The sequence below is a fragment of the Apodemus sylvaticus genome, chromosome 7, assembly GCF_947179515.1.
Source record: "Apodemus sylvaticus chromosome 7, mApoSyl1.1, whole genome shotgun sequence".
In the NCBI taxonomy this organism is placed as follows: domain Eukaryota; kingdom Metazoa; phylum Chordata; class Mammalia; order Rodentia; family Muridae; genus Apodemus; species Apodemus sylvaticus.
Window position 1 is genome coordinate 24,265,428 of NC_067478.1, and position 21,197 is coordinate 24,286,624.

Here is a 21,197-nt window from a genome sequence, read left to right on the forward strand (position 1 = left end):
GAAGATCTACTTCTAATCCAGATTGTTGAGGTAGGAAGAGACAGCTTTTATCTAGATATGTTGAGCTGGGAAAGCCCACCTCTACTTTGGGCCAAATTTTTTTTTCTGGAAGCCTATATAACAAGGACATGAAAGAAGGAAGCTTTTGCAGTTTGATTGTTTGCTCTTACCTCAAGAGCAAGTCCATTGCTCCTGGCACAAGAGCCTACTTCTTTGAGATTCTGGTATATACTGAAGACCACCTGAGACAACCAACCTCATGGACTGAACAACTACTGGCTTCTTTAACATTCCATTCATAACCAGCCATTGTTGGATAAGCTGGACCAAAGCCTGTAAGTCATTCTAATAAATCCCCTTTCTCTATATAGAGAAATTTATTCTATAAGTTCTGCTACTCCAGAGAACCCTGACAATACAGTTATTCAACCTGCGAGTTCTATATAAATATTCCAGACTTTTCAGATTTATCACTACTTATGTCCTACCCTATATTTCTATTTTTTCTTCATTCAACTCTTAATTATTGTGTTTGACATACAAGCTAGATATCTGAAAGAAGGGACCCTCCACAGAATTGAGAAGATGCCCCCACAGAATCCAGCTATAAGGCAGTTTCTCAATTAGTGATCAGTAGGGGAGGGTCCAGCCTATTGCGGATGGTTCCATCCCTGGGCTGGTGGTTCTGGGTTCTACAAGGAGCAGGCTGAGCAAGCCAGGAAGGCAAACCCTGGAAGCAAGCCAGTAAGCAGCACTCCTTCAAGCCCCCCCCCCCCCCCATCAGCCCTTGCCTCTCAGTTCCTCCTACCCTGCTTTGAGTTTCTATCCTGACTTCCTTCAGTGATGAACAATGATATGGAAGTGTAAGCTAAATAAATCTTTTCCTCCTCAAGTTTCTTTCGTCATGGTGTTTTATTGTAGCAATAGTAACCCTAACTAGGACAAATCATACTTTTTTTTTTTTTGATAAAAGGAGAAGTGTCATTTTTTTTCAGGAGTTCTGGAACATTGTCCTCTGAACCTAACAATTGCCCTTATTGTCTTACAACCGCCATAGCTTCAGTTACCCACAGGAGCCCCTCGACAAAAGTGTGCCCACTAACCTTCCCCTGTGGTTGGGAGAGAGGGCTCAAGAAGGGCTAGAGACAGCACAGAAAAGTCTCACAAGGCTGGCCCATGAGTAAATAGAAATAGTTAACAAGCGTTAAGAGGGCCGGGCGGTGGTGGCTCATGCCTTTAATCCCAGCACTTGGGAGGCAGAGACAGGAAGATTTCTGAGTTCGATATCAGCTTGGTCTACCAAGTGAGTTCCAGGACAGCTAGGGCTACACAGAGAAACAGAGAGAGAGAGAGAGAGAGAGAGAGAGAGAGAGAGAGAGAGAGAGAGAGAGAGTTGTGAGTAAATTATCCTCTGAGCCAAGCACCTGACACACACACTCACACTCACACACACACATACACACACACACACACACACACACACACACATGTGGGCATAGAGAGAGGCAATCAGAAAGGCAGAAAGTTAATTGCCCAGAGGAAATCCTCAACTAATACAATGGTGGACATGTGTTCCAGCCTCAAGATGGATAATCCAACAAGGTGTTCCATTTATTTCTCAGAGATGCTTGAAGAACATAGAATGACCTCAGTAGCAGACTCTTATATTGATTTTGTTTTCCTTTTTTCCCTCTCTTTTAGACTCACCAATTATGTTCCCTGGAAGTACTTCCCAAATAATCTGCCTATAATCCTATCTTGTCCCAGGCTGAAACAAAGCAAAAAATGTTTATTCAACATTTAATACATGCCTAAGGTGGGCATCAAGATAAAAACCCAAGATGAAATTTTTGTAGTCTCCCTGAAATGAACAGTATAAAATTACTTTTTCCAATATATATACAATATATAATATTTATACACATACACACATATGTGTAAAACAACACGTAGCAAATATATTGTTAAAGATATTATGTTACAGGAAAGACCCAGCTGATGTCTGAAGTTAAGGGGTCATGATGCATTCTGGGGAGATGTTTCAACATGTAAAACCTCTTGCCAATAAACCTGATGATTTGACTCTGATCCTTGGACCCCTAGATGTCAGGAGAGAACCAGCTCCCTAAGCTGTCCTATGGCCAGCACATGTGCGCGCACACACACACACACACACTAAATGAATAAATAAATAAATAAATAAATAAATAAATAAATGTAAAATCACTTTAAAGAAAACATATGGAGCTGGGAGAGTCACTCATCTCCTCCTTGAGTGAGGGGTTTCCTAGAAGATATATTGCCCGAGTTACAGGTAGCTCACACATAGCTACAGAGACTATTGTACAATTGTCAATGCTTTCGTGTACTATGTATAATTACAATCTGCAGGCTTACTAGGACATGATTTTAGGTGTTATATGGATGGATGGGCATTAAATTTTTGTATTTATGAATGGTAATGTGTACTAGAATAAAAACTACAACACATTTGATTTCTCAGACTATGATTTAGGACAATCTTAAATGGGTTCAAACTGGCTTTAAAAAAAATTTTTTTTTTAAATTTTTATTATATGAGTACACTGTAACCGACTTCAGATACACCAGAAGAGGGCACCAGATCCCATTACAGATGGTTGTTGAGCCACTGTGTGGTTGCTGGGAATTGAACCCAGGACCTCTGGAAGAGCAGTCAGTGCTCTTAACCGCTGAGCCATCTCTCCAACCCCTAAATAAAATTATTGAATGAATAATAATTCCTGGGTGAAGACTGGCAAAGACTGCTGTTACAGAGTTTAAGATATACTGTTACAGCCCGGGCAGGAGGGGGGGGGGGGAGGAGGGGTAGGTTCTCTGAAACTTCCAGCCTTCCAAAAGAGCAACACTTTGTAACAGACTTATAAGCAATGGTGATAAATGATACAATGAATGTAGACATTAAAGTACAGGAGGAAATGAGGAACAGTGGGAGAGATATGTTTTTACTTCAAGAGCACTGGGAGGTGAGTGGAGTTGAGGTAACAACCTGAATTAGGGATGGTTTCACTTACCAGAGTATTTTAGTTGGAAACATTCAGATAGTTTAATTTCTCATCCCCCATTTGACCTAGAGGCTGGAAATAATTCTAACACATAGGCAACCAAAGCTTTCCACATTCCAGTCATGTTGTTTTGTTTATTGGTTCATTTATTCTTATTAGTCTTTATTTTACAGTCGGGAGAACCGAAATAAATATAAAGAGGCTAAGCAACCTGTCCAAAATATTGGTGCTAACGAAAGCAGCTAGGATTAAATCCAGGCGTCCTGGCTCTAGATAACTCGTTCTTACCAATGTACCAGAATAAGTGGGTCGGGCACACAATGCTACTAAATAAAGCAGGTCATACTTGAGCGTTGAAGCGTGGAGCGATTTTCATTGCAGGCTAAAGACCTAGTTTTGAGACCAGTTTCTCCAGCTTTAAGAGAGAGATAATACTGAAACTAGGAATTTGGTGTAGAGTGAGATAACGAATGTGAAAGTGAACTTCAAACTTCTTAGGTAGTAACTCCACCTACCAGCAGTTAGGAAAGAGAACCTGTAAACTGAAATTTAAGAGTGCGGACAGTTCGGAGAGCCAGGGTGAGGCTCCGCCCCCACCCGCGGAAGGTGGGGCAGGCAGGCTTCTGCGCATGCGGAGGCCGCTGCCCGCGCCCACCTCTGACCCCAGCCGAGAGTAGCTGTTGTTTCTGAGAGGACGATTCGTAAGCCGGGGTCCGGCGCGGTTTCCCAATTCCTCGCCCTTCTGCCCGGCCCTTTGGTGCTCGAGCGACGCCTGGGGCGCGGTCTGTTCTGGGCAGCTTGCCTGGCTTTCTACTGAGACTTCGGCTGCTGGCCACATAGGTGGCTGTCGAAAGTGCCGGCCGCGCGCCGGCGCCGGCAGCAGCCGGGTGGGAAGGCTCAAGATGGCGTGCCTGTTGGAGACCCCAATCCGCATGAGCGTCCTCTCGGTGAGTGACCCGCCCGGCACCGGGCAACCCGGGTCCTGCCCACAGCATTACCCCGGCGCCGTGAGCCTCCCGAGCAGTAGCCCCTGCGGTGGCCTGAGGTGGGATGCACGGGACCCTGGCCGAGTCGGAGGCGTCTCCTACTCGAGAGCTCCCACCGGTGCGGGTTCTCAGGACGGCGTCCGGCAGGCGTGGAGGTCGGGTCCAGGCAGCCGGCCCATGGGCGCGGCTTGGGGTTTGGCTGAGCTTTCTCCCGTCTTTCTCCCTGCGTTGTGGCTTCTCCGGACGGAGCTCGCTGCTTGCGTGGGTTCAGGGCCGGCCTGCAACCTAGAGTCCACCTCGCTCCCCCGGGCTGTGGCTAGATGAGGTGCGAACTCTTAAGCTGCCACAGCACAGAGCTGCCAGACTAGGGCTGTGCATCTTCGTCAAGTCCTTACACCCGGGCACCTGCCAGGGCAGCTTGGTTCTTGGCAATGGAGGTTTTCACATCAGCTGCAACTCGCGCTATTGTGTGTGGTTATTTAAACCGCTTTACTCTGCTATTGAGGTCCGGGCTCTGAGACTAGAGAAACTATGTTTCTAATGTCGGGTGCTTTTTTTTTTTTTTTTTTTTTCCCTTTAGGGAGAGCAAAACATTTTCGGAGGAACCAAAAAGTCGGAATGAAAAAAAAAAGGTCTCCCCAGTATTTGAAAGAAGGGAACATACTGATATACCTAGAAGAAATACCAGGGTGGTTTTTTTCTTGAATTTAAAAGAAACAACAAAAACCCAAGAAGGCAACTTTTGCCTTCTGATATATTGTCCTTAAAAAAACGGGACCAGGAATGAAATGAACAAGAATGCGTGTTGCTGGAAGATAACTCTGGGAGGTTTGACACAGATTTTAGCAGTTGGACTCCAAATAGAGCCTACCAATTATTCATTTGTTGTTGGAAGTACAGAAGTAGGCCGGCAAAAGAATGATCGGTTATCTTTTAGACCTGTGGAGATTTACTGAGATGGCAGTTGGATTATAGATGACTTGTCAGATTCCCTACAGTCTTGCAACTCCAACCGGTTTCTTTCCTCTTCTTTGACCTCTCACACAAACACACTTCAAAGGTGTTCAAAGGCACCAGGTACATCACTGCATTCAGGGTTAGTTAGAGCCATGCGGCTACCCAAAAAGATGGAAGTCACAATACAGTGTGCAAAATGTAATTCTGGAAGGCGGTCAACAAATCTAGCCCAGGATTCATCTTACTAAACTGTTTACTTAAACTGCAACTAGAGAAGTACTGTCTGTCCAATTATTGAACACCTTAGCCCGTTATTTCACTTTATATGGTCCATGAATGTTTTGTGGGAGAACAGACCAATGACGTCTCTCATTGTATTAAAAGGAGAAAAGGGTGTGTCATAACTGTTCAATTCCCTTCCGATTGTCATTTAGATTGCATTTAGATCCTATAGTTCACCTGGAAAGACTCAAGCACAGGCGATTAAACCCAGCCCTTTGAGCAAGCTTGGGAAATGCTGTTCCCAAATACTTCTCTGGCCTCACCTGTGGCTTCTTCGCCTTTTGTACAGTATCAGCTTGTATAGTGTATATAGTTGAAACTTCATTTGTCTCACACCCCCAGTAAATGACTGTGCTCTGTTTATTTCACTCAAAAACTTGTTGAGGAATATTTTCCATTTTGAGTTAGAATTTGCTTTAGCATTTGGGAGCAGAAACTAACTCCAAAATCTAGTTTTCTAATTCTTCCACCTTAGGGCCTTAGGAAGAGGCAGAACTTTAGACACATGATTTAAAATGTCAGAACTTAATGATCTTACCAGTTTAAAGGTTCTAACTTTCAAACAGCTAACTAAAGCACTGCTTTTATATCCGTTGTTAATTAGAAGCTATTGGCAGTTGAGGAAATGGCTCGGTAGGTAAATTGCTTGCTTCAGAAGCATGAGGACTTGAGTTAGGATCCCAGTACCTACATAAAAAACCAGGAGTGGCAGTGAATGTCTGTAATGTCCTCATTGGAAGGTAGATCATGGAGGCTTTCTGTCTAGTCTGTCTAGTCAGAGCAGGGAGCTTCAGGTTCAGTGAGAGACCCTGTTTTAAGAAGTAAGGTAGAAACAGGAAGATGCCAGACCTTGACCTCTGACGCACAGTTGGTTGAATCCATTTAATAAACTACTTACTATGCACTAGTGAAGTATAAAACCATGTATTGTGTACTTTAGCAATATAAGGGTATCAGAAATGCTCTGAAGGAGCTCATAGTTCTGATGACACTAGAGTGTGATAGCTGTAAGTTAACTAATGGGAAGTCAAATTGTTTTGAATTATTTCCATCTATAGTCCATATACTTTTTTCCTGAGAGACCTCCTCAATTGCTTGCTTAACCTTAACTACGCAATTCACACGTATTATCATCTTGACTTTCCGCCTACATCTATTCTCAAATCTTTGTGTGGATGTCATCCATAGCATCTAACAAAGCGTGCTCTTTTTCCTAAGAGAACTTACTCATGCCTTCCCAGTTCAGGACTGTCTTTCACGTATCATTCTGTTCAACTCTCCTGAGTCATCTTTGACTTGTCTTTCACTCATACTTCTGTATAATAAATTGTTAAGTTTGTTTGTTTGTTTGTTTGTTTTGTAACTACAAGGCACTTAATAAATGCTTACTTGAACTGTTGGGGGACGTGGACCAGCTCTATTTGTACTGTACCCTAGCCAGGCTTGTTTAATTTCATCTCTTCCAACATAGTTCCCATGTTCTTGAGCTTCTAAATTGTTTTATATTGATTGGTTGTTGTTTTTTTTTTTTTTTTTTTGAAATAAGTATGGGTTCCCTGGAAGTTGCAGAGAGGTTCTGTATGACTAACTCAGGCTACCTGCACTGGTGACATTTTACATAGTTACAAAACCAGGAAATTGGCATAGTATGTGGATATTTTTGTGTCATTTTATTATAACTACTGCTATTAAGATACAAATGTATCCATCACCATGAGGATTTCCGTCATGTTATGTCTTTAAAGACATAGTCCCAGCCTCATCCTTAATTTCTGGTGGCAACGACTTATCTTCTTTCCCTTTCAATACTTTTGTAAGTTGTCTGCATTGTTACATGAATGGAAACATACAGTATGTGACCCATTGGGAGTGGCTTTTGTCACTTATCATGCTTTTGAGAGTCTTCCAAATTATTGCATGAATCTATAGTTTGTTTCTTCTTTTTGCCATATAGAATTCCATGAATGGATGTCCCAGCCTTTTGGCTCTTATAACCTACTGTGAACAGTCATTGACAGTTTTTTAGTTTGTTTGTTTTTGTTTTTAGGGTTTTTGTGGATATGACTGGAAGAAATGCCTAGAAGTGTAATTATTAAAACTATTGTTCTACTTATGTAAATGTATGTTTAGTTTGTAAAGAAACGGAACTCTTCTGATTGCCATTTTCTATTCATCAGTACTGTAGGAGGTTTAATTTCTCCCAGTCCTTGTCAACATTACTGTTAGTTAGCTGTGTACTGATACACAGGGGAAATGTTTGTGTCTTTTTACACTTACTCTCTAATTGGACTGCTTGCTTTTTGATTATTGAATTTATATAAATTTATATTGAATTTATATGTTTACCAGGTGGGTATTTACATGTATTTTATGAACCTTGGGGCTGGTTCCTCTCTCCAAAAAGAACTTTGATCTCTGCCTCATACTGTACACAAAAAGGAACTCGGGGAGGATCAGAGATTTTATTGTTCAGTTCTTGACAGTTGTGTTCTGTTGGGCTTGCCTGTTGCTGGTTATTGATTTGTTCTTTTGTGAGCAGTTAGTAGTAATTAGAAAACTCTGTAAAGTTAAAGCCAGCTGGCCTCTTAAGCACAAATTTGCCTTCCTTTGGTTTTAGTTTAAATATAAAAATGAAGTTTGTTCATCGTGTTTTAGAAGTTTGAAGTTCGTTTACAAAACACCAGTAAGGGGGGCAGGGTTTGTGGGACATGGTCCTAAAAAAGATTTGTCGATAGGAACATCTTAATCTTTAATGGCAATGTGTGACATATGGGGGGTGCTTATTTCATGATCCAGGACATTTTGCAGTGTTTTAAAGGAAAGATTGCCACCCAAATTCAGATACTTGGTGAAGAGTCAGAAATGTTTTAGTCTAGAGTCTTCAGTTTTATCTGGGGAACTAGCCTTTGAATTGATTCTGGGATTCAGCACACATCCCCCCCCCCCCCCCCCCCAATCCAGGGTTGTGTGCTTGTGGTCTGTCACTAAACTTTATCCTCTACACTTTGATTTTTGATTTGATGGTTGTTTTCAAGTAAATATCATCTGTCAGGTTGATTTCTGGGTAAAGATAGAGTATTATTTGGGAAAACATTTCTCCCTTCTAGAAACTGAAGAACAGCTTCATTTACTAAATCTCAGTGCTGTGATCCCTTGAAGCATGGTGGTGGGTTTTAGTTTCTTTCTTTTTTTGTTTTTGTTTTTTTGTTTGTTTGTTTGTTTGTTTCCGAGACAGGGTTTCTCTGTGCAGCCCTGGCTGTCCTGAAACTCACTCTGTAGACTAGGCTGGCCTCAAACTGAGAAATCTGCCTGCCTCTGCCTCCCAAGTGCGGGTTTTAGTTTCTTAATGATTAATATTAACCACTCCCTTCACAGACGACATGCATATGCCCTAAAGAAACACTTGGTTTCAAGGGGTTTTGGAGTTCTCTGAAGCCTGAGCATTGGATCTGTGTTAAAGTATCAGGCACCAAACGTGCTATCGAAAGTCATTTTAGTTATTTTGCAATGATAAGTAAAAGTAACAATGTCATGTTTGGGACTTGAATCTGAGGAATTTTAACTTTTTTGTCCAGAGTATGTCAGTGAGCTGTCCCACAAAGTGAACTTTGGTCGCTGTAAGGACTTTTTGTAGTTAACAGCATAATGGACATGGAGTGCAAAGCTAGGTTAACTGACAGCCAAGCTAGAAAAATACTTGAGGGTCTCAGCACAGGCAAAAGTCGAAAAACAGATCAGCTGTGGCTCCTGAGACTGCAATTGTTGTTACAGGCCTCTGTGTGGGTCACAGGCAGGTAGATCCAGAGAGAAAATAGAAAGGCTCTTGCCAATTGTTAGATGAGACTGCGGAGTGTGAGTAGCACCATGGAGAGCTCCACCGCGAGGCTGTTACTCCTTCTGAGAATGGGAAGGAAGCAAGTGAGCCGGTTCCTGATCTGGAGGCAGCTGGCCGGTGCGCGGTTGTATTTACCGGGTGGATTGTGAAAGACCATACTCAGGATCTTGAAGTCACTGCACTACTTTAGTTTTGAATAATTTATTGTATGGTGCAAGGCAACATCTACTTGTAGCTCCCCTTTTTTAATGCCAAGATTGAGACATAGGCATTTGTTGTGTTTTAGAGGATTTCCTTGGCTATCTTATCTTTGGAGGATTGTGAATAATGTTAGCCAACCTAGAAAGTATCTCTAGCTCTGTGATATAACAGTTCTTTTATTCCATTTCTGTTTGTTAGAGACAGTCTTTGGACTGCCACATTATGTTCTGCACCATAGGTCTCTTTAACTTATTCACTACATTTGGGGCATTTCATAATGCCTACACTGAAGAGTAGTAAATGTATTACTTTTTTAAATAGGGCAAAGGAGCATTCATGATCAAATAGACCGATATGGCTCTTTGTGACTTGTACTATACTTAATAGGATATACATCCTAGTGTTTGATTTTAGAAGTATGAATGTTACGTTGATCTTGGTTCTTGTGAGTACTAAAGCTGTGGTTTTTGTTGTTGTTGTTGTTGTTTTTTTTTTTTTTTTTTTTTTTTTTTGAGACAGGGTTTCTCTGTGTAGCCCTGGCTGTCCTGGAACTCACTCTGTAGACCAGGCTGGCCTCAAACTCAGAAATCCGCCTGCCTCTGCCTCCCAGAGTGCTGGGATTAAAGGCATGTACCACCACCGGCTGGCTCTAAAGCTGTTGTTAACAGCGTGTACCAGGGTCATGAAAATATATTACTAAGTTAGACCCTCACTGCAAATAATGAACCATGAGGTGCTCCTCATATCCCCTTTACTCTGACTGTGCACTGGCTTTTCTGTTATGGAAAGGTTTTGTTGTATATCAATATAAAGTGAGAGAATATTTTACCTGGATAAAAAGCAGACAGTCTTTAGTTCATCCTTGTCATCTTTTATTGGGGAAAACCTGAGAACCAGATATATTAATCTTCCCACTGTGGTACGCTGAATATTCAGTTCAGTTCTACAAATTCCCACATTTTAAAATACAAAATTGGAGCAATGAGTGGGCTCTTCTGGGAAGAGGTACCTGCTACTAAGACTGACTATGTGAGGTGAATCCCTGGGACTGACTCCTGCAAGTTGTCTTCTGACCTCACACATTTACTGTCCCTCTGTGTACCGTGGTGTATATGCTCCCATGTTTGGATTTAAAGCAGATCATATTCTAGAGGTCTCAGTTGCCAGAGTATAGTACCTTATACTGAGTGGGGCCACACTCAGCTGTCAAATGTTATTTTAGAAACTGTCTATTACTTGAGGTTATATGAAAGTGGGGATTTGATTAATCTGGAAAGGAAGGATGTTGTGAAACTTTAGAAATATCAAAGAATAATCCTATGAGGAAAAAAAAACTAAGATGAAAATAACTGCAAATGTATTTTAAGAAGTGTCTTTGAAAAAGTATTATGAATCTGGTTGGGTCCTGACAGAGCCAGAAAAGCATAAAGCCAGACACAAGCCTTGCATTTACGCAGCGTGGGGCATTTTCTTTTCCCTTCTTTCTCCTTTTGGAAGCAAGTTGAAATTTAGAAGTAAATAGTGAGGACAAGATTGCTGTCTGCATATGAAAGGGCTTTCTTTGTTAATAATGTGTTTTTTCCCCTTCTTTTTTCTTTTTGTATTGTTTGAGAAGAGGCTACTTTTTTTTTCCTATCAAAATTAGGGAAGACTTATTTAGCATTTAGTTTTGTCTGGTAGTGAAATTAACTCTTGGACAGAGACATACTTATTTTTCCATAAATCTTCAAGTGTCAGTAAGGGAAAATTAAGGTTTTGTGTATTTATGTTCTTAGACTACAGCTCACACTGGAGGGAAGCGTGCATTGAAATTGAAGAGTAGCGTAGTAAAGTGAACCGCTCAGTACTGGCGCCCAGTGCTCCTGAGCGTGGGGTTCCTGGTGTCTCAGGGCAGACATAAGCACAGTGCATGTCCAGAGCTTTAAAATGAACAATAGGGAGTATTATAGAATTTATGTATTTTATATTTCAGAATATTGACATAGTGACAAAAGGAAGTTAGTTGTTTTTGTTCTTGTTTTCCTCCAATGGTTTTGGAGACAGTGGAAACCCAGGTTTCCATTTTCTACTGTCTTGGGCAGTCAGTGCATTTCTGAGGTTTCCTGTGTCAGTTGCTCCCAGCCTAACTAAATTCACTTACTTGTAGTGGTAGATATTTACAAATTAATACTTTTTGTCTGTTCCAAAATGAAAATGTTAACTGTACTTATGTATAACTTTTTTGTTTTTTCTTGAGACAGGGTTTCTCTGTGTAGTTCTGGCTATCCTGGAACTCACTCTGTAGACCAGCCTGGCCTCGAACTTAGAAGTCTGCCTGCCTCTGCCTCCTAAGTGCTGGGATTAAAGGCATGTGCCACCACTGTATAACTTTTTTAAAGTTGGCATAATATCCCTTCTCTATTAGTAGAAAAATAAAATAAAATTAAATTATGTAAATGTATAAATATGTAGGTGTATTTACATAAACAAATTAATGATATGTTTCCAAATGCACATGTTGGCTATTCATGTGATAGGCACACTCTAGAGTGATAAAGACTTTGAAGTTACTTAAATGGAATCATAAGTGATTTTTATGTAGCCTCTTAAGTATCTGAACTTTTGATAAAAGGTCCAAACAAGACAAAGTATAACCATTATTTAAAGGAGCTGCATTCTTGGAAATCTGATTGTATATTGAGATAATACAAAATCTATTTTAAGGCTTATATGGAAGGATGGAATTTGATTCTAAGGTCACATAATTAAGACTCTCTTGTTTTTGCTTTTTCTTGGTATATGGATAGTGTGCAGTTGTAGGATGTGGGTGGTGGTCCTGTCATGGCATAAACTATTCGTAGTCCTTGGCTGCTAGATGCCAGATGTGTGATTTTTCACAGACTTATAAAGTACAGCCTAAAAAGCAGTCCTGTTTCTATTCTAGAACTACTCTTTTAAATCTTGTGGGTCTTTTGTTTGTTTGCTTGCTTGGGTTTTTTTTTTTTTAATTAATTAATTTATTTTTTTGACTGTTTTTTGCAGGAGTTGTCATTGTCTTTGGTTTTGGTTTTGATTTTGGTTTCAAACAGTCCCAGTATTTAGCTCTGGTTGACCTGGAGTTCACCGTGTAGTCTGATGTGGTCTTAAGATCACAGAAATCTACCTGTTGCTGCTTCCCAAGTTTTGGCATTAAAGATGTGCCACCACACCCAGCGTCTGTTCGGTTTTTGTATTGATATTCTCACTTGCTACATTACACTGGTATTTTACTTGCTTGTGCTAAGACTACATTGAAAGTAGTAGGAGAGCCTGTTTTATCTTCCCGGCAGCTATCATACCTGGGAAATTAATGGGAGGGATGAATTTTAACCTGCAGTAGGTTTAAAATCAAAATCTCTTCTGAGTTCAGATACCTGGTTTTTAATTTGTATTTTGTATCTTTCTACAAACTTGACTTCTTCTGATGTCATAAATATCATAAAAATATCATAAATGTTGTAAACAATTTAAAGTTCCTAACGGTTTTCTAATTATTTGTTATTAAAATTTGCTTAGCTGTCATTGGTTTAAACTTTCATTTCTGGACACTATGAATTAGTCCAGCTACTGAGGAAATGAGTATGGAGGGTCCTCAAAGAATTAAAAATTTGAGCTGGGTGGTGGTGGCACACGCCTTTAATCCCAGCACTTGGGAGGCAGCGGCAGGTAGATTTCTGAATTCCAGGCCAGCCTGGTCTACAGAGTGAGTTCCAGGACAGCCGGAGCTATACAGAGAAACCCTGTCTCGAAAAACCAAAAAAAAAAAAAAAAAAAAAAAAAAAAAAGATTTAAAAATTTGTTGCTGCTTCTGTGTTTTAAGATTTATTTATTTATTTATTGTATGTGACTACGCTGTAGCTGTCTTCAGACACACCAGAAGAGGGCATCAGATCTCATTACAGATGGGTGTGAGCCACCATGTGGTTGCTGGGAATTGAACTCAGAACCTTTGGAAGTGCTCTTAATCACTGAGCCATCTTTCCAGCTCCCAATAATAAATTTCTTAACATTAATTTACAAATTTGATATCTGCAATTTTTCTACTGAAAGAGTTCATCTTTACATAATTTTAGAGAAGTACTATTCAACAAAAACATAATATATTTTAGTAAATAAATTTGTGATAGCTTTATTAAATTTTTGAATATGTAGTATGAATTCACAGCCAGGTTTTGAGGGCATGTCTGTTTTAAGCCCCTTGTCAAAAGGCACAAACTTTGTAGCTCTGACAGTAGCTCACTTTTCTGTCCTTCATGATCACAGACTGTACCCTGGGTTTAGCTGGCTATTTTGCATTCCTGCTTTGATTGGGAAAAAGAAAGAATCATTGTGTCTTTTTGAGCTACTGAAAGCTACAAAAATAACTCAGGGTCATTGGTATTTTGAAGTCTCATCTTGAAAGGACAGAACATCACCAACCCTCCTAACCTGCTTGTGTTCATGGGCAGGAGTAAAGAAGTTCTGAGATCAGGCTGTCACCCGGGCCAGACTGTTGACAAACACAGAGAGCCCTGTGGCCTCCGTCTTTAGTCCTTCTCACCCAGTACATATTCACTGTTTCTCTGCCGTGGCTTTTGTATCAGTTCACATTAGCTGTTTGTCTGTTTCTCTACCCCACTTACCCTGCCTTCTGTTCCTCTCACTACACGTTCTTTATGCTTAAATTCTGTGATCCTTTTGTCTTTGTTTAGAACAAAACAAGATTCTTCACTTGATGACTTTTCTCCAGCTTTTTCGTGTGGTCTTTTCAGCTAATGTTTTTCCTTCCATTTCCCTCATAGCACTCAAAAAGTGGACAGAGGTCTTTCTTAACCCCTCCTGATGTTTTCAGACCCTTAGAGTCACATGAGATTTCTCATCTCAGATCATTCCTTTGCTTAATGTCTCAGCTTCTAGCTCATGTTAACTCAATGTATCAATTTTTTGATGATTTATAGGACATTAGTCTCCCTCTCTCTCCCTCCTTCCCTCCTCCTCGCTCTCTTTCTCTCACACACAGGGTCTCTTTTTGTAGCCCTGGCTGTCCTGGAATTCTCTATGTAGACCAGGCTGGCCTTGGACTCACAGAGCCCGTCTTGCCACTGCCTTCTGAGTGCTAGGGTGCTGCACCACTACACCTAGCGGAATTTTAGTTTTCTGTCTAAAGGCTATTTAAAATTTATAGCCATGTCTGATAATCATGTTGTCCTGTCTTTAGTTCCAGCTTCCATGATTGTTTCCTAGACCTTAATTTACCTATCACTAAAATCCTTTCAGCATTTCTCTTTCAGGTATTCTGATGCTGTCTTCTCCCAAATCATTCCCACTAATTTGTCATCATTATAATCACACTCTCAATTCAAGTGAGTTAGCTTCATGCATTTCTGTCCAAAACACTGACTGAGGAGCACAGATTTCTGGCCTTGATCTATCCATGATTACTGCCTTAGTGAATAAGATGAAAACCTTTCTGGTTTGTGTTTACAGCTCACACTTTCCTCTAAATCCTAAACTCAGCATATCCATCCTTACTTGAACCTATACATCCTCACTTGGGCTGTTCATAGGGATTCTCGGGCCTAGCATGATCGAAAGCCAAAGGTTTTTATCTTCTTATCTAAATCTGTACTTCTCAAATCTTATTCATCTTATTAACAGGCTAGTCGGTTTTCTAGGTGGTTAGTTAAGACTTTCAGTATTACCTCAGCCTTTCTTTTCTCCCATCTCCTACTTCCAGTCTCATAGCATTTTGGATTTCTCCATTTATTCGGAGTCTGGGTGATTTCTACCTCCACAGTGTTCACTCTGGTCCTGGCTACTGTCATGAAGTGACTGAATTCCTGGTGATTCAGATAGCCTCCTATCTGACCTCCCTATATCTGTCTTGTAGTCCTCCCTTTTCTTTATTCATTTGTGAAATTTACAGCCAGAACAAAACTTTAAAAACTTGTCAATCAGGTATCTGTTTTATGGTTTCGCAACTCATGCCATAAACATTAAAACCCTAACAAGTAACTAACAAGACTCTACCAGTGCTGTGTATACAAAAATAATGAATGCTGCAACTAAATACTTTCTAGCAGCCCTGCTTATTACATGTAAATAATAAACATAATTTAAATGTTATTAATACCCAATTATCAAAATATTATTTTAACTTACCTGTATAAGTAATTAATGAGATTATTTACTTTTGTGATATTAAGTCTTAGAAGTAGTATGTACTTCATATAGTTCAAAAAAAACATTAGAAATCTTGGTTTTTAATCAAAAAGTAGGCTCTCATATCCACAGGGAACTAAATATCCTAATAATTGGATGGACTGTTGACTTAAACTTTTAATTACTTTTAAAAGTGGACAAAATTGAGTTTTCATTCATATTTCAAATAGTAAAAGAAAGCCATGTGCAGCTAGTGACCACCATGGCAACAGAGCCACTCTTTCCCAGCATCCCTGTCGTGGTCTCTCCGCCCACTGCTCCCTCCTTTGCTCATTGTGCTCCAACAGTAATGGACTCCGGTTCTTGCGTTGTGACACATTGTATCTTAGAGCCTTGTGATTGTTGCTCTTTTGATGAAGACCTACCCTTCTTTAGGCCTTTGCTCAAGTATCACCTTTCTATCAGTACTTAGTACCTGGACTAGTTATCTTCCTTAGCTTTTCATTACCCAACTGCTCCCTAAAGAAACAAGAACTGTGGGGAGAGAAGACCTAGTTACAGAGAAATGCAAGAATTGTTCCATGCAAGACACAGACATGGCGATGTTAGGAAAAGGCTTGCATCTTCTGGCCTACCTTCTGTCACAGTGGCTTACAGGAGACACGGCTGACTTACAGATGGGAAAGCAATTGCTAATTGAGGAAGAAATTTTGAAGAGCCCAATAATCTTGAAAAAGTTGGCAGGGGAGGGGGCACACTTACAACTTTATCATTTAAAAACATACTAGAAAGCTGTGATAATTAACATTGGTATTGGCATTAAGACTATCTATGGTAGTGATAACAAAGAATAGAAAGAAATCAACTGTGGGTTTTGATAAGGACACCAAGACATTCAATGGATTAAGAATAGTCCCTTTTGCCAGTCAGTGGTGGCGCATGTCTTTAATTTCAGCACTTGGGAGGCAGAGGCAGGTAGATTTATGAGTTTGAGGCCAGCCTGGTCTACAGAGTGAGTACCAGGACAGCTAGGGCTACACAGAAAAACCCTGTCTCAAAAAAACCAAAATAAATAAATAAATAAAAGAATAGTCCCTTTCCACAAATGATACTTACACAACCAGATATTCACATTTTTTGTCCTTTTATTTATTTTTCTTTCTTTCTTTTTTAATTTAATTTTTATTTTTTATTATATTCAGCATAATATATATTTTTATACCAAGCATAAAAATGATGGACATGTTATTAAATGAATGTAAAAAGATAATGAACGTAAAAAGATAAATGAACTTAAAATGATGGACATGTTATTAAATGAACGTAAAAAGATAAAAAAAAGTCTTTTTGTTTTTAGTAGAGCTTAAAATCTTGGCTCTTACTGTGGTACAAACCCAAAATAAGAACAGTTTTTAGACATTGGAGTTTATTGTAATAAGGCTGTACTTCAATGTCCCTCACATCACCAAAGGATTTTACCTCCATAGTAGCTAAGCTAAGAGTTGACAGTTCTGCTGTGCCAAGGAATGAATTGTAGGCACAGTTTTTTGATTACAGATTTCCTGCTATGGTCAAAGCTATTTGACTTGAGTGATTGTCATTATTCTCAGCCCATAGGGAGCAGGCTACATTCATTTAAGAAATGGTGTGTCTATTAAGATGGTTTATCCATGATGTCATTCATCAACTGAACCAATGAACAATTGTTCTGCTTGGAGGGTGGCACAGACATTAGGTGAGAATAAGATTCTGGTTCATTGGCTGTGATGATTTTGAAAAGCATTCATCTCAGAAAATGTAACTTTTAAGGTCATCTTCAAAATTGATACAGTAATTATAAATATCAAGCAAAACATTCAGTCTTGCTCTTGTTTTCTTACAAGCCACCTCCCAAATTAATTGTCTACATTTCTTTTGGCTGTGTAAATAATTTTGAAATATGTAAGCTGTTCTGAAAGCCATAGTATAGTGTAAAAACATCAAATAAACAATCCTACTTATACAGGGGCTGAGACAGGAGAAGCATGATTTCAAGACCATTATGTGGTACACAGCAAGACACTGTCACGTACAAACAAGCAGAAAGTGTATATGAATTGTACAATATTGAACATATTTCTCCAATTACCAAATTAGACCACTGAATGCTAGCCAACACATTTCTAATTCCTCATATTTTTGAATTTCAATCAATTAGGATATGTTAGTAATATTAATTTTCATATTAAGAGATATTAAAGAAAAGTGATTGTTACTTCCTGTTATCTTTGTTGTTAGAGGTGAATTATGTTTGTGTGGGTTTGTTGAAAGATTACTTTCTTGCTTTTTCTAGGGCATAGTTTTCCTCCTTGTGTTGGTGTTTTCCATCTATTATCCTTTGTAGGGCCGGATCTGTGGAAAGATAGTGTGTAAATTTTGTTTTCTCCGTCTATGGTAATTGAGAGTTTTGCTGAGTATGGTAGCCTGGGCTGGCATTTGTGTTCTCTTAGGGTCTGTATGAAATCTGACCAGGATCTTCTAGCTTTCATAGTCTCCGGTAAGAAGTCTGGTGTGATTCTGATAGGTCTGCCTTTAATCTGGGAATCTTTGCTCTTTTTTTTGTTGTTGTTGTTTTTTTGTTTTGTTTTTTTGTTGTTGTTTTGTTTTGTTTTTTTTGTTTTTTGGGTTTTTTTTTGGAATCTTTGCTCTTATCGATACTTATCCTTAGGTTTGGTCTTCTCCTTGTGTCCTGGATTTTCTGGATGTTTTGGGTTAGGAGCTTTTTGCATTTTGCATTTTCTTTGATGTTGTGTCAGTGTTTTCTATGGTATATTCTACACCTGAGATTCTTTCTTCTATCTCTTGTATTCTGTTGGTGATACCTGCATCTATGACTCCTGATCTCTTTCCTAGGTTTTCTAACTCCAGGGTTGTCTCATTTTGTGACTTCTTTATTGTTTCTAGTTCCATTTTTAGATCCTGGATAGTTTAGTTCATTTCCTTTGCCTGTTTTTTTTTTTTTTTTTTTGTTTTGTTTTGTTTTGTTTTGTTTTTTGAGACAGGATTTCTCTGTATAGCCCTGGCTGACCTGGAACTCACTCTGTAGACCAGGCTGGCCTTGAACTCAGAAATCCACCTGCCTCTGCCTCCCAAGTGCTGGGATTAAAGGCGTGTGCCACCACTGCCCGGCATCCTTTGCCTGTTTGATTGTGTTTTCCTGTAATTCCTGAGATTTTTGTTTCCTCTTTAAGGGCTTCTAGCTGATCACCTGTGTTTTCTTGTATTTCTTTAAGGGAGCTATTTACGTTCTTTTTAAAGTCCTCTCTCATCATCATGAGAAGTGATTTTAGAGCCTAGTCTTGCTTTTTAGATGTGATGGTGTATCCAGGACTTGGTATGGTGGGAGAATTGGGTTCTGATGATGCCAAGTAACCTAGGTTTCTGTTGCTTATGTCCTTATGCTTGCCTCCCACCTTCTGGTTATCTCTGGTGTTACCTGCCCTCGCTATATCTGACTGGAGCCTGTCCTTCCTGTGATCCTGGTTGTGTCAGAACTTCTCAGAGTCAAGCTGTCTCTGGGATCCTGTGATTCTATGATCCTGTGATCTTGAGATCCTGGGTGTGTCCTAGCTCCTGAGACTCAAGCTGCCTCTGGGACCCTGAGATCTGGGTGTGACCAAGCTCCTGGGATCCTGGGTGTATAAAAGCACCTGGGGAGTGGAGCTTCCTCTGGGTATTGTGGGACTGGCTGAGGAGTATGCACCCTAGGTCTGCTCAGGGCACCAGCCCAGACAGACCGGAAGGAACCCGTGCCACTGGTCTGGTAGAGTTCCTGTGTGCTTGGGTCCCGCTGGTCTCAGTTACTCCTGGTGTTGGGACAGATGTTGATCCTCCTCACCTCTGATCCTATCAAATATTCACATTTTTTAAAAAAGTGTGAGTGATCATGGCCCTCTTCTGTCTGTGTAAAACATGATAGGCAACAGAAGACACACAGTTGGGGAGTAAAGGGGGTGAGCTGTAAAACCACATCAGCCCCTAGTTAGAAGAGAGGCTCAGAGTTTGAGGAGTCTAGAAGACTGAAGACTCACTTTTAGAAAGCCAGGGAATGGGTGGGGCATGGAGAGGTGACTCAGTTGATAAAAGTGTTCACTTCAAGGATGAGTTTAGGTCCTTTTCAAGTAGAAAGTTGGACATGGTGTGTACACTGTAATTGTAGCATTGCAGACCTGGAGTCTGGAAGATCCCTTCAGCATTAAGTCTTGTCAGGTTGTGTTCCCACATCCAGTTAGACTATCTAGTTTAAGTGGTGTGGCATAATTTTTCTGCTTGTTTTACAGATTTACTCAGTTTACCACTGCTTAGAATTTTTCAACTTTTATTTATTTATTTTTTTGTTTTATGTGTATGGGTGTTTTGTCTGCATGTATTTGTATGCACCATGTAGGTGCCTGGTACTTGCAAAGGTCCAAAAAGAGTGTCAGATATCTTGAAACTGAAGTTACAGCTGGCTGTGAGCCACCATGCGGGTTCTGGTTACTGAACTCCAGCAGGAGCTCTGAGTGCTTCTAACCACGAGCATCTCTCTAGCCCTGTGCTTATCTAAGCTTTTGTTCCTAATGTAGTGTTTCATGATTTATTCTTGTGGTTGCCTGTGACCTTGCTTGACTAACATTTCATGATCAGACATTGTTGACCCTTCCGAAGAAGCTTTGTACGTCAAGGAAGTGGGGGCAGGTAACTTTACAATCCTAACCCTGCTATTTTCAGGAAATTAGACTCTAGCAGGTGCTTTAATGCTCATGGAGTCCATAATAATTTTCATTTCTGCTGTTTGGTCTTTTATAAATGGAATGTGAAAATGAACATTGATTTTGATTACTTTTTATCTGCAAGGTTCAGTGTCTGTACTTCTCCAGAACTAATAGTGCTGTAGAAGTGTAAGCTGGAACTGTGTTATGGCAGTTAGCCCTGCCACTAATTTGGGATTTTGAGGAAACTGGAAAGGTTTCTTTGTCCCAGTAACTCCTTATGGCTAATGGATGGCAGTGCACAAGCACATTGCAGCAGACCAGAGGAAACGAGCAGGGGCAAAAAGACTTCTTCCTAGGTTTTTAATAGGTTTTCAAATAACATTACATATTGAAAAAAGTATAAAAGAGCCCCAACAAAATAAATATTACAAGAAATTGCATAATAAAGAACATATCCCACAGTACAAATAAGAGGTAAGTGTCTCCCTAACTACTCTTTTTTTGAGGAAGGGACTTACTGTGTAGCCCAGGTTGGCCTCTTCCTGCCTTGACATCTTTGCAGCTGACTGGGTTTATAGGTGCATGCTGCCTGGCTCCCCTATTCTGTGTGTTCCAAGAGCCATTCAGTTCAGACTAGCCGGCTCCATTGTGGTTTGGAGTTTGACTTTGAATTGCCTTTTTTTCCCTTTTTTCTTTTGGTCTGAGGAATGCTATTACCCCACCTTGTACACTTTTACCTTTGTCAGCTTGTTACCTGTGACACTCCCTGCATCTGAGGGACTTCCTTGTACTGCCCTCTCACTGGCCAGGAGCTGTTCTATCTTGTAGTGTACTGGGCAGCACGGGCACACGTGTGTACACACACACACCCCCCGCACGCACGCACGCACGCACGCACGCACATGTGTGCCTACTTCTCCTGCTGACAGAGCATGTGGGGCTCAGCACAAAGGGTGCAGTGCCTAATTATGTTTCTTTTCTTTGTTTCTTTTTTGGTTTT

General features: G+C 40.2%; 1 protein-coding gene across 5 annotated transcripts in view; it reads left to right on the forward strand.

Annotated features, from left to right (window-relative positions):
- The first annotated feature begins 3,681 nt into the window (after nucleotides 1–3,681).
- Armc8 (armadillo repeat containing 8) overlaps nucleotides 3,682–21,197 on the forward strand; it is an 89,846-nt gene continuing 72,330 nt past the window's right edge. For 3 of the 5 annotated variants that reach the window (XM_052187552.1, XM_052187554.1, XM_052187555.1), the window contains exon 1: nucleotides 3,683–3,991. In XM_052187552.1, the coding sequence (XP_052043512.1) occupies nucleotides 3,947–3,991 (45 nt within the window). In that variant the 5' untranslated portion in view covers nucleotides 3,683–3,946. Of the gene's footprint in view, nucleotides 3,992–4,640; nucleotides 4,663–21,197 lie in introns of those variants that run through there. The other 2 variants (XM_052187553.1, XM_052187556.1) reach the window with 2 other exon arrangements.